The 16,298-nt window shown below is 42.2% G+C and overlaps 1 protein-coding gene across 1 annotated transcript; it reads left to right on the forward strand.

Moving 5' to 3' along the window:
* Positions 1-1,264: 1,264 nt before the first annotated feature.
* Positions 1,265-9,490, forward strand: iqub (IQ motif and ubiquitin domain containing). Its single transcript, XM_063460945.1, has 12 exons — positions 1,265-1,394; positions 1,602-1,736; positions 2,030-2,197; positions 2,498-2,673; positions 3,378-3,533; positions 4,051-4,261; positions 4,348-4,523; positions 6,877-7,047; positions 7,674-7,850; positions 7,934-8,182; positions 8,268-8,453; positions 9,293-9,490. The coding sequence occupies exons 1-12, from the start codon at positions 1,265-1,267 to the stop codon at positions 9,488-9,490; spliced, it is 2,133 nt and encodes a 710-aa protein (XP_063317015.1).
* The last annotated feature ends 6,808 nt before the right edge of the window (positions 9,491-16,298 follow it).

Here is a 16,298-nt window from a genome sequence, read left to right on the forward strand (position 1 = left end):
TGATCTGAAACAACAAGGTACCTGACTCCACCCACTGACGTTGAGCTCATCCAATGACATTATTTGTTGGTCATTGTGCTGCAGTGGAAGAACATTGTTCATGTGCTGTCTGTCTGGCTTTAATAACTCCAGAGACATGTTGCTGCACCTCTTTTTGCTTCTATCTCACATTATAGGTGTGTAAGATCTCACCTGGATGCTTTCTGCCCTCACAAAATCAGGTTTTCCCCAGAAAATTTCCCTAATATCTACAAAGGCACACTGGTGTTTCAACACCATTCAGACAGACATCAGTTTATCTGCCAGTTTTGAAAACTACACAGTCGTGCATTGTTTTGGCAGTGTTACACACCGAATGGACCCAGTGCAGGTGGTGGGAGACAGAAGGACTCTGACCAAAATAACATCTCTAATGGGAAGAGTCTCCCACCCCATGCATGTAAATGTTGCTGAACTACAGAGCTCCTTCAGTGACAGACTGCTGCATCCTAGATGGATGAAGGAGCGTTTCCGCAGCTCCTTCCTCCCTGCAGCTGTCAGACTGTACAATCAAAACTGCTCCCAACAAACATAGAGGTTTACATCAGCGCTGCAACTGATTCACACTACAACCTGGGTTTGCCTCTTATCTGTATTTAATTTTATTTACTTTCAATAACTGTACAGTACTCTGTTTTTGGTAACTATTGTCCATGATATAAATATGTAATAAATCGTGTATCTTTCTGTTCTGTGTGCTGTTTGTTTGTATATGTGTTGTTGTTGTTTTTTTTTGCTGCTTTCACAACCAAATTTTCCCTTATGGTACAATTAAAGGATTATTCTATTCTATTCTATTCGTTTTAGTGGTCTGTGATTGACAACCAGGTGTCATTGTGATTGATGTGAATTATTATTTTACTAAATGTATGTTTTTTCTTAGGCAATAGTTTCAGATTTTTATTTTAATGAGGTTTCATTTCAGTGAAGTTTGTGGTATATTTTATTTAATCTGACCCAAACAAGCGCCAATGAGAGGGACAAAATCCTCTGACTCTTCTTCCAACAGGAAGTGACTGCTAGTCGTTGCTATAGCAACATGTAAACACTGCTTTTGCGTGGAAACCAGTTAATGCACAGCGTTAGCTCCAGGTTGGCGCATATAATGTCATTAAATACAGAAAAGCGAACCGTGCCCGGTCTTCAAACCTGACGTTTGAAAGGCTTTTGTATCATTTTCATTCATAACAAGAGCTGTAGTTTAGTTCAGTCTCTGAAATCTGTCATGTCGGCGCAAAGAGGAAACGAAGAGCAGGAGGAGAAAGAAACAAACACAGAGCCAGGCGGAGACACCGCGGAGGAGGACGGCGGGGTGCCGGGAGGAGAGGAGGTGAGGTCCGGCAGCTCGGCTTCAGGTGAGTCCAGGTGGGCTGGAGCTCCTCACAGTGTTCGGATAAATACTCGGGAATAAATAGAATGTGACCTTTTTCACAGCAGCAGAGACTCACATCAAAGGTTTTATTATACGCTGGAGGGGAGAAATACTGAAATGCTGTTTTTCTGGAAGGTGATTGAGCACAGACAGACTCGATAGCAAACTCTGTCTCTGTGTGTGGCTGCAGTGAAGGTGGTGCTGGTGCCGGAGGGCCATGTGATGACCGTGGCGTTTGCTATCGAGCTCAGCATTCACGAGCTGAAGCGTCACCTCGCCTCAGAGCTCAGAGTCCCCGCGGACGTGCTTCAGATCTCTCTGGACGGTTTGTTTCTTTCTCTACTTCCACAAGTTTTTCTACAGAGTCGCACTGTGAAGATGACGACTAGTGGACATAGGTGTCAGTTCTCTAGCTAACCCTATAAAGTCTTTACTACCTGCCATATGTCAGTCACTAGTATCCTGACTAGTAGTTGCTTCAGTTATTTGCCTTCAAGTTGAGAGGAGTTTAACTTGGACATTGCCAGTGTTTTTTTCATTTCCTATGATGTTTGGTCACCAAGTCGCTGCGAGTTGCTGCCTGTGTGGATACAGATTAACGGGTCAGTGTGTTTTTAGGCAGAGCGGTGGAGGAACACAAGAGTCTGATGGAGCTCGGCGTCAGGCCTCACAGCTCCACCCGGATGGAAATGAGCTCCACTGACCCAAGCTTCCACCCACTCCGCCCTCTTCGCCCCCTAGAGCACGACAGCATGCCCGATGTTATCACCGTCCAAGTTGAAGCAGGTACGAATACACAAGCTGCTTCCTGTCCGTATACACAAAGTGCTTCCATAAGACATGAAAGCACTAAGAAATCATGAGTTACATCTGATTTATATAAAACTACAAGACTCCATAGTAAATAACACTGTAAAGATAAGGATAAGAGAGAATCGTCATAATGTGACGTGCATTCATTTGAACCGACTTTTAGCTAAACTCCTGCAACATGTTTGCCAGACCTGGGTTAATCCTGGTGCCAAGCTAAAGATTTCCATACAAAGATATGCCGTCTTTGAAAAACCTTCAGTTGTTGTCTCTCAGATGGGGGGGTGCTTCAGGAGGTGGTGGTGGAGATTGAGCGCCCACGCCATCAGAAAGCCTTCCTCGGTGGCTACAGGCATCGGCTGATGGGGGTGGAGTACCATCACGCCGCAGTCCAGACGCTGCCCAAGAGGAGACCTGACAGAGGAGTGGCGGTCTTCAGCCGCGACACACAAGTACAGAAAACAGCTTCAAAAGCACCACAGTTTATATCAGAGTCAAAATTGGGACTAAAAAAGTCTTTACATAAATAATGAAAAAGATCAGCACAGGAAACCCAGACTTCATGTTCAAATTAAACAATGTAATTATAGAGATAAGAAGAGAGTGTAATGAGCTCCCTGGACCAACAGAGAGAAACACCTCTGAGGATTACAGCGTTCAGCTAGTGTGATTCTGGCTTTGTTCCACGCTGATGTGCTCATTTAAACATTCATCTACTTTCTTTTTTGTTTAAAATCTCTTAAACTCTCCACACTTGAGGTTTCATATGGTCAGTGCTGCAGCTTTCTGTCAATTTTACATCACAGGGGATCTTTTCTTATTCCTTTCATTTATTCCATCACAGTCAATACTTACTTAATTTGTTTCAGTTTGAATTCAGTTTTAGTTACTACTTGAGTACTATTACACTAAATGTCAATGAGATTAACATTACAGTAATCTTATTGAAGTCTGAATTTGATCAAAAACTTTCCATTAACCACACTGAAAGAAAACCCAGCCGAGTCAAACAAAACAAAGTCATGAGGTCTGTCTGCAGGCTGGAAGCTCCTCACAGAACTTTCACATCTTTTGGTATTAACTTTGGCTACATGTTTATAGATGTGTGCTCTTAAAGCCAGTCAGCCCCTGATTTAGTTTGTTTTCTCTGTATCAGACAGTAGAGCTGAAGTCTCAGGCTCAGCAGTGTCCAATCAATGCCTCCACCCAGATGACTGGCATCGGCTGCTACGTCTCCTGCATGAACGACAGTTTGGTGACTCCAGGGAAATACACCACTGCTGATGAGTACCACGACCGGAGGCTGAGAGCTGTGAGTGTACACTGAGCATGTGTGGTTACAATGCAGTGTTTGTGAGTACCTGCTGGACCAAATGTTTGGACACGCCTGCTCTAAAAGGGTTTTCATCTTTTATGCGGTTTCCAGCTTTGTAGAACAAGACTGAAGATATCAAAACTAGGAAATAACAAATTTGAGCTTCATAGTGCGAGTGATGATTCAGCAATGCTGCGCTGTTAGAGCTCAGTATGCTTTATGGTGGGAACACATGCTCAGATTTCTGAGGCTGGTAACTTCAGGCTGCTGGCCCTCTGTGTTACAGTGAAATCTTGCTCTTCTTCGTCATCTCGGGGATTCACGGTGTTTGAATTTTCAGATTTTTGGTGTTTGAAATGGTTTCGATGTCTTCAGTCTCGTTCTGCATCACAGAAGATGAAGAACAGTTTGTGTGTGTAGTTATCATATACACAGTAAATTCAGTGTGATGCTTTTAACACTAAATAAAAAATAAATTTAGTGGGACTAAGTATATGACCCGTCACACACCCAGGTGATCCGTCTGCAGACGTTTGCTCGGCGCTGGTTGGCCCAGCAGGCGGTGGACCACCTGAGGAAGGAGCGAGCCCGGCGGTTGGCCTGGCTGGAGATGCAGGAAAGGAGGAGGAACGAGGAGAAAGAGGAGCAGCTGAGAGACCGCCGAAACCGCTGGCTGAATCCGAAGAGGCAGGAGGACTTCAATCTGCTGTACCAAGCTCTGGAGAGTAGGCTTTAGGGGCAGGAGGAGTTCACCGCTTTATGTCTGTGAATGCAGCTGAGCAGTTACGTATTTTAACTTTGTGTGTCTCAGAGTGGAGGAACGAGGAGGAGCAGAGGATCAGCTCGTCCCTGCGAGGAGCTGAGAGGAAAGCAGCTCTCTGTGCCCTGCTGGACCAGGAGATGGATCTCATTGCTGCCATCGGACGCCATCACATCGCCGTTCACAGCGACAACTACGACAAAGCTGTCAGGAACTTCCTGGACAAGGTCAGAGGTCGCTCCTCCTACTCTACTCCAGCTCTCAACCCAATTTCATAATTTATCATTTATATGCAAAGAAAAGTCATCATTAAACACAAGAAGAGAACCATGGTTAAGTGTGTGTAGTCACATCATCTTAATTTGATTTGAATTTTACGCACCTTCAGTTTGTTGCGGTGCTCGTTATAAGATGTTTAAGGTGGAGCCTGTTTCATTCTTATTCATGGCACTTCAATCAGCGCTGTCAGATCTGTAGCAGCAAGGCTGCTCGATACACTTACAAGCACTCTCATCACATGCTTTCGTAGCACGATGTTCCAAAGAGATTCTAATGATGTCAGTAATGTTTGGGTTTCTTATGGCGTGTTCACACCAAATGTGACAATAAGCTTGTTGTTTGTTGTGGATTATCGATTGCAACCAGAATCTAAAAGTGTGCCGGAAGAATCTCAGCTTTTGTTACATAATGTAAAGCAAATTTTTGGCCACAGATCTAATATTTTATACTGTTGTGACATGTGTTATGAGGCATAGCTTCTAAGTTTGAAAACTTGATCTTGCGTTCTTTCCAATGGCCAGCAGAGGGCGACTCCTCGGCTTGTAAAAAAACAGTTCAGTTTAAGGAAATGACTCCTTTGGCTCACTTGATTAGGAAAGACTTTCCTGATCAGTCTATGGTCTCAACCAGTGTTGGTCAAGTTACTTGAAAAAAGTAATCAGTAACTAATTACTGATTACTTCCCCCAAAAAGTAATCCCGTTACTTTACTGATTACTTATTTTCAAAAGTAATTAATTACTTAGTTACTTAGTTACTTTTTAAAAACATGATTTACAACCTGAATAGGTAATAAAGCGATAGATCTTTCAGCCCAATTCTACTTTTTCTGCATAATCCATCATACAAAATGTAATCAAATGAAAAAGTCTCTTTTTAAAACTTGTTTCATTAGTTTTAATCTTTTAACTTTATGCATCAAGCAAAAATTTAATTATATGCAACACTCTCTGACTGGAAGAAATTTGTTTAACATTTAAACCTATTTTCTGCACATTCCAGCTCATAAAATAAAATATTTTTTTGTGTTTACACTCACTCTTTCAAATAGATGCAAGTAAAACACAGCAGAAAATAAATAAAATCAAACACTAGCGGCCCTGTTGCTCTATTTTCACCTGTAAAGCAGGAGTGGGGTAGGCGGAGGTTTACCCTGGTGCAGGTGTGCCGCGGCGGTCAGTTGAAGACTCCGCGAGTTTCTCTGTGAATTTCCCATTACGTGGTAGCGCACTCGGTGCTTGCTTGGAAGTTTAGGGTTTTTTCGCTGTAAAAAGAAGTTTTCTTCCGACGCACAGCGGACACTAATGTTTTTGTCACTTTTTATGGAATCAAACTCAAAGTAAGGTCAGTACTTCCACGCTTTAAACGCTGCACGCTCATACTTTCTTCACACTCGATATATTATCCATTGTTGATCTGCACACAGCTGTTGCTGCGAACGTCACACTTGCTTATGTCATTGTCATGAGACACTCACAAAAGAAAATCACGGTTTTAGTAACGCAGTAACACGGCGTGCTTACGGGAAAGTAACAGTAATCTAATTACTGTTTTTGCAATAGTAATCCCTTACTTTACTCGTTACTCGAAAAAAGTAAAAGTAAAAAGTAATGGGATTACAGTAACGCGTTACTGCCCATCTCTGGTCTCAACTGCTGGTTTTTATATCTGATCAGTCATTATTTAACGTATCCTCGTTAGAATCGGAGAGACCTTGCACACTTTCCTAAGTGACTGTCCAAGAGTGGAGGGTGTTCTGGGAATCCATCCTACCTGACAAACCATCCTACCCGTTGTTTCTACACATGCGCACAACACGAAATTAAGTGGCGAACTGCCCTACCCTTGTGAATATGAGCTAGAAACATACTTTAACCAGTAAAATGAAGTGGCAAACTGTCCTGGCTTTATGAATATGGGCTACAAGCATACTCTGATGGGCAACGTTAAGTGGCAAACCGTCATACCTGCGTAAATTTGTGCTGGAATTACTCTGTGACAGCAGAAATGTGCATAAACTACTTACAGTAGGACATTTTGCCAAAGTAGGATGGTTTGTCAGAATAGAGGGTCCCTCAGTTTTGAGTCAGATCCCCACCAACACGGTGATCACAAAAACACTCAACTTTCAAACAGGACTTGGGTGAGAGCTTGGTGGCTACAGCCATCTTTTATATACAGTCTCTGGTTTCTCCGTAAATGTTGGATCGGTTCAGGTGACTGTGGAATGTATTTTTTCAGAGCAAACTTTAGAGGAGCGTTTGGTCTCACAGGTACTAACACTGTGCTGTATCTGCTCCAGTCTGCGTCTCCTCATCAAAGGCGAGCAGCGGACGGTCGTCTGATTGAGATTGAAACTCAGAACACCATCAGAGCCCGAGAGCTGCGAGATCTGTACGACAGCATCAGCCTGACCACCGTCAGCCAGGAGCAGAGGCTCCACTTCCTCATGACACTGAAACACACTGTCAAGGTAAAACGCACACAGTTCTTTCACAGCTAACAGTACTCTGATGTCGTCCTCTTATTTTTTATATTATTTTCGGGACTTTTGCCTCATTCAGTAACATAGTCATGGGGAGGGGACAGGAAAGCAGGGACTCGCTGAGGACAAACAGCAACGGGGCTCAGGTCAGACTGAGACACAACATTTCAGCCTTGTAGCATTTGGTCAGCTGCTCATGCTGTTACGTTTTTATCAAAAATAAGTGGAAGTGAATCGCTCACGGTTCATAGCATAAATGAGTCTAAACTGAGGTTTAGACACTCAGGTTTTAATCTTACAATGGCATCACAGGCTGGCTAAAAATGGCTGGTGCCATCAAGGCAAAGACAAGTGAGCTCTCTGGATGCTTGCCTCAGGTATGCTTTTATCCACACCTGACTAGGTGTGGCCAATTAGCACCAGTTGAACACATTGAGATGATTAGGGGCTGCAGAGGGACGCAACACTGTGCTTGGTGTTGCCCTGTTCATAATTTGACAAATCAACTTTACTGACCTGGAGATCCTAACGTACATCACAATAACATAAATATCTGTTTTACGTGAGCAGTGCGGTTGCGCTGAAATGTTTTTTCTTCCATGCTCATTGGACAGGAGCAGGAGTGTGAGCTGACCCGGGACATCATGGATTTGGTTGACAGGGAGGTAGACCTAATGACTCGAGGGGTTAAATCAGCCAAGTTGGAGGGCCTGAGGAAGAGGATCTGTACTCTGTTACTTCAGTACATCAAAACTCCAGCTTTCAACCCTGAGGTGGCCAAGCTGCTGAAGGTGAGCAACCATCCCTCCTCATCCCACATGTTTAGCACAATCTCAAATATGATTTCATATGTAAAATTAAAAATCTGCCCCAGGTTCCCCAGAATCCTTCCCAGCTGAAGAATGACATGATACTATGCCAATACTGTCATCGTTACCTGCGCCTCACGGACTTCATTATGTCGGCCAGCGGCAGTCTGAACCGCCAGTGCCGCCAGTGCGCCAGACTCAACAACATAGCCAGATCTCGCGATGACTTCACCTTTTACAAAAGCATCCTGATGAGGCTGAGAGCCGACGAGCAGAGGCTTAACGCAGAAGCTAAGATCCCCTTCCTGCTGAAGGTGAACTGCTTTCATTGTGTATATTGAACAGCTCCACTGATTTCACTCTTTTATCTACAGAAGTCTGCCATCTTCATCATTTCAGGTGCAGGACATGCAGTACTTGGTGGAAGCAGTGTGGGCGTCCCGGTCGGCCCTCAGCGCCAGCATCGACCTCTACAACCTGGTGTTTGTTCGGTGGGATCGTCACAAGGACTGGAGCCCCTGGAACTGCATTCTGCTGTCCAAAGAAGAGACCTCAGCTCACTTAGAGGTGGAGGACATCCACACGGTCTGTACATGTCTGTACAATATCAATGTATCTTTTGTTGAGAGAAAGTCTGTATTAGGACTGCCTCTCTCAGTTTCCACTAGAAGGAACTCTGACTCTGTGTTTCACTTCTGAATCGACCTCCTTAATGCTAATCTCTGTGAACAGGTATCGCACACCACGTCCAGTCCACCGTCTACATTTCACGCTTTGCCTTCCAAAACGTGAAATGTTCACGCATGCAGAAGTTACAGTAAGTTGCAGTAACAGCAACAGAGGGAGATATTTTATTTCCAGCCAACATGAAAATAATCAAGAGAAAGTGTTTAAACAGACAGTAACACATTTACATGTAAATACATATTAGTCCCTAGCTTAATCGATTCTGACGATTTAGAACCTTGGAATGTACTTAATGGCATTTTTTGCTCATTACCGTCTTCTTGGCTTTAAATATATTATATATTATCTCCCCCTGCTGGTAATGCAACTTCTGCATACTTGTCCATTTCATGTTTTGGAGAGGTAAAGCGTGAAATGGACACGATGGACGGCGTGTCTATTACACGTTTTGCGGTTTGACATGTATCCAGGGCCTGAAGCCATCAGACCAGAACTGTTGACTCGTTCCGATGGTTTTTGGCACAGCACCTGCTCATGTTTCTGGCTAGAATGTTGTTCTTAGTTTTGTACAAAGCTTACATATTTGCACTGTAATTGAAGGCACTTTAGTGGCATTTTACATTGTTAAGAACTTTGTGCAGCATGGACTGTTTGGAAATGTGCTATATAAATAGACTTGACCTTGATGAATTCTCTAAGCCACCTGTTCCAAAACCTGTGTGTGTTTGTGTGTTCAGACATACGACACGACGTTAATCCACGAGATCGAACGCAAACACGCACAAGCTCGACGCCACTTCAGCCAGGTTCCCGTTATGTCCGAGCACCTGGATACTCACCCTGCTGCTGTCCTTGGCAACCAACTTGTCTCCAAGCCCATTACCATGGCGATAGTCAAGCATACCAAAGACATCACTCAGACCTCAGATCATTAACACTCTGTGCAGTTTTATTTCTTCTGCCTGATATTTCTTGTAACTGTCATTTGAAGTCTACAGTAAAGCTTATGTTGGTTCTGACTCTTGTACATTTATTTCTCTGATTTGATTTTTAAGGTAGAGGCTCATCTTAAAATGTCTCATACAAACATCTCAAGGATGTTTTGAGTTTGCCAAGATGTTCAGCTTTATGAAAAGTCATGTGCTTAACAAGCTTTTATATTCATAGCTTGATTTTTGGCCTGGTATGCAGGGTGAACTGTGGGGCCTTATTCAGTATCAGCGCAAGTTGCCATAAGAAGACATTCAGTTTCTAGATGATGATACTCACACTTACCAATGACAGCAGAACAGAATCCCAGCAGAGACGGGATTTAGGACAGACTGGTTTTAGATTTTAACAAATTAAAAACTGCTCACAGTTACAGATTTGTGTGTCCAAATGCAGGTTAAAGCTCCATCATGCAAAGCAATCTTCTCTGGACCATTATTTCAAATTTGAACTTTTTTTTGGCAAATGTGGATGTGTTATTAGACTAAAGAGAAGGGGGCCAACCCGCTCATTATCAGCGCAGAGTTCAAACACCTGCATCTCAGATGGTGGTGCCTCAGTGCCTATGGAACCAGCAGCGTACTTGTAGAGTCCATGTGCTGAACTGGCCAGCCTGCAGTCCAGACTTTTTACTAGCTGAGAACATCTGGAGCCTCATAAAGCAAAAGAAACCATAAAGAATACTCAAGTATCGAGCAGCTACAATCCTCCATCCTCCCACAAGTCCAGGAGCAGAAACAGATGTTACACAAGCTGTCGCTGATTTGCGACCCCTGGACACTATAAACCTGTTATAAACAGTTAAATTCAAAGTGAATTTAAACAGCATCAACATCTTTAATGTAAATTGATGTCTGCTGCTCTCAGTGTAATTTACCATTGACCATGAACACCGCAGCTGCTCTGCAGCAGTCAAACATCAAGCATCACTGTACATTTCACTGTAAACTAACCAGTGTAGCCTGCACTAAGCTTTACCAGACTGACAGAATAACATCAACTATAACCGGTTATGTCAAAGCTAAAGATGTTTATTGACTCATACAACAGACTGAGATGCTGAGTTCTACAAGTGAGAACTTTATTCACAACCACTCATTGAGCAGTCTGTTGTAGGCAGTATTCTATTCTTTTGGAGATTGTGTTTTAGGTTTATCCCATGATCTTAAAAACTAAAGCTAAAAGGCATTTCTAAAACATTTCACTTTATGTTAGGAAAAATGCACACAAAAGACAGGCTAGAAATCAATGTTGACTGTTAGTGACCTTCAGGCCTTCAGATGGGTTGAGATTAAGTTTTATAAAAAAAAAAAAAACCTAATATAGCGAGATGAGAGGAGGAAGAGGCTGAAGGAGGAGCAACACTGTCACAGAGCAGAAAAGGACTCCCACTGTCAGATACATTCAATATCTGAAGCATACAGAACAGATAGTGTGTGGAAGATGCTGTCACTGCATTACTGGCTCATGTTTCCTTTGTTTCTGATCACACTAACAGGTCGGTTAAAGCAGGAAGAAGAAATGTCTTTAAAGGATCTGTTTGCTAGAAATCACTGGAACAGGCGCTCACAGTTTAACATCGTCTTTAACAACATTTATCTCTTCCTTTAGGTGTCAGCTGTGATCAACTCACTGCAGTCAAGGATGAAGAGTCCACTTTAGAAGGAAACACTCTCACTCTGTCCTACAGTTTATCCAGAGAAGCCAGAAGTGATGATTATTTCTTCTGGTATCGACAATATCCTGGAAAACCACCAGAGTTCCTCATCTACATATCAGGCATGAATATTTCAAGACCGTCAGAGTTTCTAAAATCAGCTGCAAGATTCTCCACAAAACTGTCCAGAAAAAACCATCTGGAACTTCAGATCTCCTCTGCTGCAGTGACAGACTCTGCTGTGTACTACTGTGCTGTGAGGCCCACAGTGACAGGAAACACCAAAACTCTGTACAAAAACCTTTGGAGCAAAGACAACAGAATACTCCACAACATCCACTAGAGGGAGCCACACACTGTTAAACCTCTGATTCTTGTGTCATTGGACTGATGACAAAGACAACAGAGAAATGAAGCAGTAAAGATCAGAGACAGAGACAGAGCTGCTGTGAAAGCACAAAACTATTTGATTGGCTGAGCTATTAAACTGGCCCCGCCCACTGAGGTTGAGCTCATCCAATGACATTATTTGTTGGTCATTGTGCTGCAGTGGAAGAACATTGTTCATGTGCTGTCTGTCTGGCTTTAATAACTCCAGAGACATGTTGCTGCACCTCTTTTTGCTTCTATCTCACATTATAGGTGAGTTTAAGAACAGGGATTAAAGTTTAGCTGAAGCTGCTGCATTAAGCAGATATACAGACTGCATTTCACTACTTTTCTTCTTTCTTTTTCCAGGACTAACAGCTGGAGACTCAATCACTCCTCAACAAACTGAAGTCACTAAAACAGAAGGAGAATCTGTCAAACTCACATGTAACTATCAGACAACATCGGGTTATGCTAACCTTCACTGGTACAGACATAATTCTGACCTTCAGGCTCCTCAGTTTATACTCTGGAAAAAAGGAAAAGGATCTGCAGCTCAATATATCCCTAATAGAAGATATGACTCAGAAACATCACCTACAACAACTACTCTGACCATAACAGCCCTAACCCTGGCAGACACAGCTCTCTACTACTGTGCTCTAGAAACACAGTGATACAAAGTGTAGAAGAGGCTGTACAAAAACCTGAACACAGATATCTGACTACTCTTCAAAGAGGAGGGAAGTGGTATTCAAAGCACAGCTTCATATCAGATGGATTCTGCTAATTCCTGTTTGATCAGAGTCACTGTGGTTACAGCTGCTAATGAAACACTGTGGGAGGATTCACATGAGCAGCAAATCCACATCAACCACAAACCAACACTTTATATCAGCATCAACAGTCAGGAAACATCATTGCTGGTTGATGATAAATTCTGTATTGTACAATAGGTAAAGATTTCCTACATGAAAACCTTTAAAACTCAGCTTTTACAGTAAAAAAGAGACAAACCATCTGTCAGTCTGTATACTGTTTTATATTAGAAGATACTAAGTCTAATTGAATGATATCAAAGGTAATGTACACCAGCTTAACTTTAAATGCAGATAGGATAATTTATAAAGCAATTTAGCGAGGACAAAGCAAACAGCTCAACTAAATAATAATAATGACCTAATTAAATCAACTAATCCGCATGAGGGTCCTGTGCAGTATCTTAGCTGTTCCTAGGACTGCGCTCCTCTGGACAGAGATCTCCGATGTTGTTCCTGGGATCTGCCCTGCCTGCTAGCATCTTACACCCTGCTGTTATGTGCTGGATCGTCTCAGGGGCATCTTTACACAGCCTGCACCTGGGGTCTTGCCTGGTGTGATAGACCCCAGCCTCTATGGATCTTGTGCTCAGAGCTTGTTCCTGTGCTGCCATGATTAGTGCCTCTGTGCTGTCTTTCAGTCCAGCTTTGTCCAGCCACTGGTAGGATTTCTGGATGTCAGCCACCTCCGCTATCTGCCAGTGGTACATACCGTGCAGGGGCCTGTCCTTCCATGATGGTTTCTCCTCTTGCTCCTTCTTGAGTTTCTGCTTTCTTCACTTAGCATACAGTCACAGGGTGCTGGGCTTTGGGTGAAACCCTGTGTGCATGGTCAGGAGCTACCTAATCTTAATGTCATTGGCTTCTAACTCAGGAATGTTTCTTTATATGTAGACACGCGCATGCATTTAGGCTCCTACACCACGTGTGATCCTGGATCTTTCAGTCAGTACACTGCAACAAAATCCAGATGAAATAATGACTAATCATTAAAAGGAAAGAGTTTGATAGTCCTCTCCACTTTTCCCTCATGGCATCATCCAGTTATATCCAATCATTTGATGTCGAGCCACACCTTGGTGTTCTCTCTCTACTTCCCTCTGCAGCAAACGTTTCTTTATTACAGTTACATTTTATGGAACGCCAGGACTGCCATAATGAATTAATTAAATACACCATTAAATAATTAATTAAAATTGGAATTAATTAATTAAATAAATAGTTATGACACATGTAATTAATTAATTATTGACACATTTAATTAATTATTTATGTATTTCACATTTTAATTAATTATTGACACATTTAATTAATTATTTAATGATATATTTATTTATTTCATTTTGGCAGTCCTGGCGCCTGGCTCTCATCATGAATTAATTTTATCTGTCAGCCTCACCCATCAAACTCAGGGGGCGGGGTTAACGCTGCCCATGCAGCTTCTCTAACATTTGATTGGTTGCCGTGCAAAGTAAGTCAAAACAGGTCAATCCTAGATAATCGATTGCTTCTGTAGACTTGAGGCAGCCAGGTATCCCAGAATGCATTTCAAATCACAGGCAGCAATGGTGGTGGTGTAGTTTTAAAATACCCCGTTTTTCTGTCACCAACTACACGCGAAAGTCGCGCGGTAATCTTCACATGTCTGGTCAGGTTGTCAACATAGAACATGTTTGCAAAAGTGCTCAGATGTTTTCAGAGATTTCACTGCTCTGCTAACAGTCAGCATGCAGAGTGCACCGAGGGGGTTACGTTAACCGGTTTGTTTACATATTCCACTCTCTGTGTTCCACATGTTGCATTCGCAGATTCTCATTTTCACCGAACGATCGTCTCTTTCCGCCTGGTCTTGTGTATCTGTGCTTCTGTAACATAAAGAACGAGTTGACATTTTTCTCACGAAACCAGCGATCAGCTCAACAGACCGTCAGTTTACCTGCATGCATCCTCCTCCTCACCTGTCAGCTGTTTAACACCTGCTGCTAATTCAAGAAACACGCCCACGTTACCTGGTGATCGTCACAGTTTAACTGGGCAGCCGGTGCTCGATATAACGCAATGTCAGCGCATTTTTCTGCATAAGATAAGTAAATATAGTATTTCTCCCGAGCGCAGAGCTGCTGGAGCTTGTTTCCTTACAGAGCACTTTATAGGCGAAGCCACAGCGGCTGATGTCCAATCACCGCACACAGCTTTGAAACCTCACCTGAGTTTTAGCTCTCAGTGGTTAAACGCTGGACTTAATTCACTCAGGTTTTGTCTGTCGGGTCACGTTTACTTCGCTGTTTTATTTACAACTGAGCAAATCGGTTTGGCTGAGGTTAAAGTTACGTTTCATAACTGCAGAGTTTTACAGACGTTTAATGGTTCACTGGCACATGTGTTAGACTGAACTATTCGCTTTTCTTTATCTGGTGTGTTTTGGATTTAACAGTGAATTTTGAGATTAAACTGACTTTTAAAATGTTTTTATACAAAGAGGAAAGAGAAGGCGCATTTCCACCGAGAGGAGCAGAGTTTCCAACTACATGTTCATAATGCAGACTGCAACCTGGACAGAAATATTATATCATCTGTTTTTTAATAGTTATTCAACTGTATTCTAAGCACCAGCTATCTGTTAGAATTTTTAGAGTTTACTTAACTAAAAATAAATGAGGTTAACATATAATTTGTGTGATTTTTTTTCTCTTTTTTTTTTTTTTTTTTTTTTGCTTTTTCGGTCATGTTATGTTTAACTGTCAAAGGTTTGTTACAAACTATGAAACACATCGTGCAGACTTCTGGATGTTAGAAGAAAACTAATACTGCTCATGAATGAGACTAAAGGCAGGAAGGTGTCCTTTAAAACTAAACATGTTAATAGGACCTCCCTGTTTATATCATAGTTTATGATATAGCAGGTGTATTTCAGTAATAGCCTACTGATTTCAGTGTAGTGGTGAACAGTCACACAGCTCACATGGGCGTTATCTGTGATACTCCTTAACTATAATTTATCCAAGTTAACTTCAGTTAACCATTCAGACAGTTCTTTTGCAATGAAAAACATAAACACCCATGCTGCGTAATGTTTACATTATAGCTGCTTATGCAGTAACCATGGTAACCACGGACTCTGAGTGGCTGGATCGACGGAGGTCAGACAACAATTTTACATGTATGATCTTAAAACAGGACACAGCCACTATACGTGCTGGCCTCATATCAAATGTGAACGCAGACTGAGTCTATGTTTGACGTTTGCTTTATATAATCTTCCTCTCAAACATTTAAACAGCAGCGAGTCTGCAGCTGAGGGAATACAAACTCAAACTGTCGGAACAGGTTTGATCGTGGATTCATTTGGTAATTTATTAAATGTATAACTGTTATTCTAATCTGCTGCTGAGTCTCTTACACTGATGAAAATGCAGATAACACAGATCATGAACACCTGTTCAACCAATCACTTTCATTCCACTTTGATCTGTGACAAACTGACGGTTCATCTCTGTTACAGTGTTGCGTTAGACTGCTATATTTTTGTGTTCTTTATGCTGTAGATTTTCACGTCTCTGGAATAGTTGGCAGTATTAAGGATGATTTTCTGTAAAATCATATTGATATGACCCGTGACATATTCGTAGATGACAGTTAGATAGTCAGCTGGGAAACTCTGGGTTAACTCAGAGAGCTGAAGATATCGTGGAGATGCTGATCTTGCTCCGTGGTGTACAGGGCCGTTTACCCTCATGATTAATATTCACAATAAAAATATTAGCCGAACATCATGAAGTCTTTATGTGTTTCATAGTGTCGAACAACCTTTGTACAGTTAAAGCCAGCAGTTACTACATGACGGAAACACCAACGTTATCTCTTGTATGCGTTTATACGCAGGTCACGCTGATTACTGAACAAAAACCC

This window comes from Pelmatolapia mariae, linkage group LG18, assembly GCF_036321145.2.
Source record: "Pelmatolapia mariae isolate MD_Pm_ZW linkage group LG18, Pm_UMD_F_2, whole genome shotgun sequence".
NCBI lineage: Eukaryota > Metazoa > Chordata > Actinopteri > Cichliformes > Cichlidae > Pelmatolapia > Pelmatolapia mariae.

Coding starts and splice junctions, on each gene's coding strand:
- iqub (XM_063460945.1), top strand. CDS start 1,265: ATGTCGGCGCAAAGAGGAAACGAAGAGCAGGAGGAGAAAGAAACAAAC. Junction 4,524..6,876: donor TCAGGAACTTCCTGGACAAG/GTCAGAGGTCGC, acceptor TATCTGCTCCAG/TCTGCGTCTCCTCATCAAAG. Junction 8,183..8,267: donor AGATCCCCTTCCTGCTGAAG/GTGAACTGCTTT, acceptor TCATCATTTCAG/GTGCAGGACATGCAGTACTT.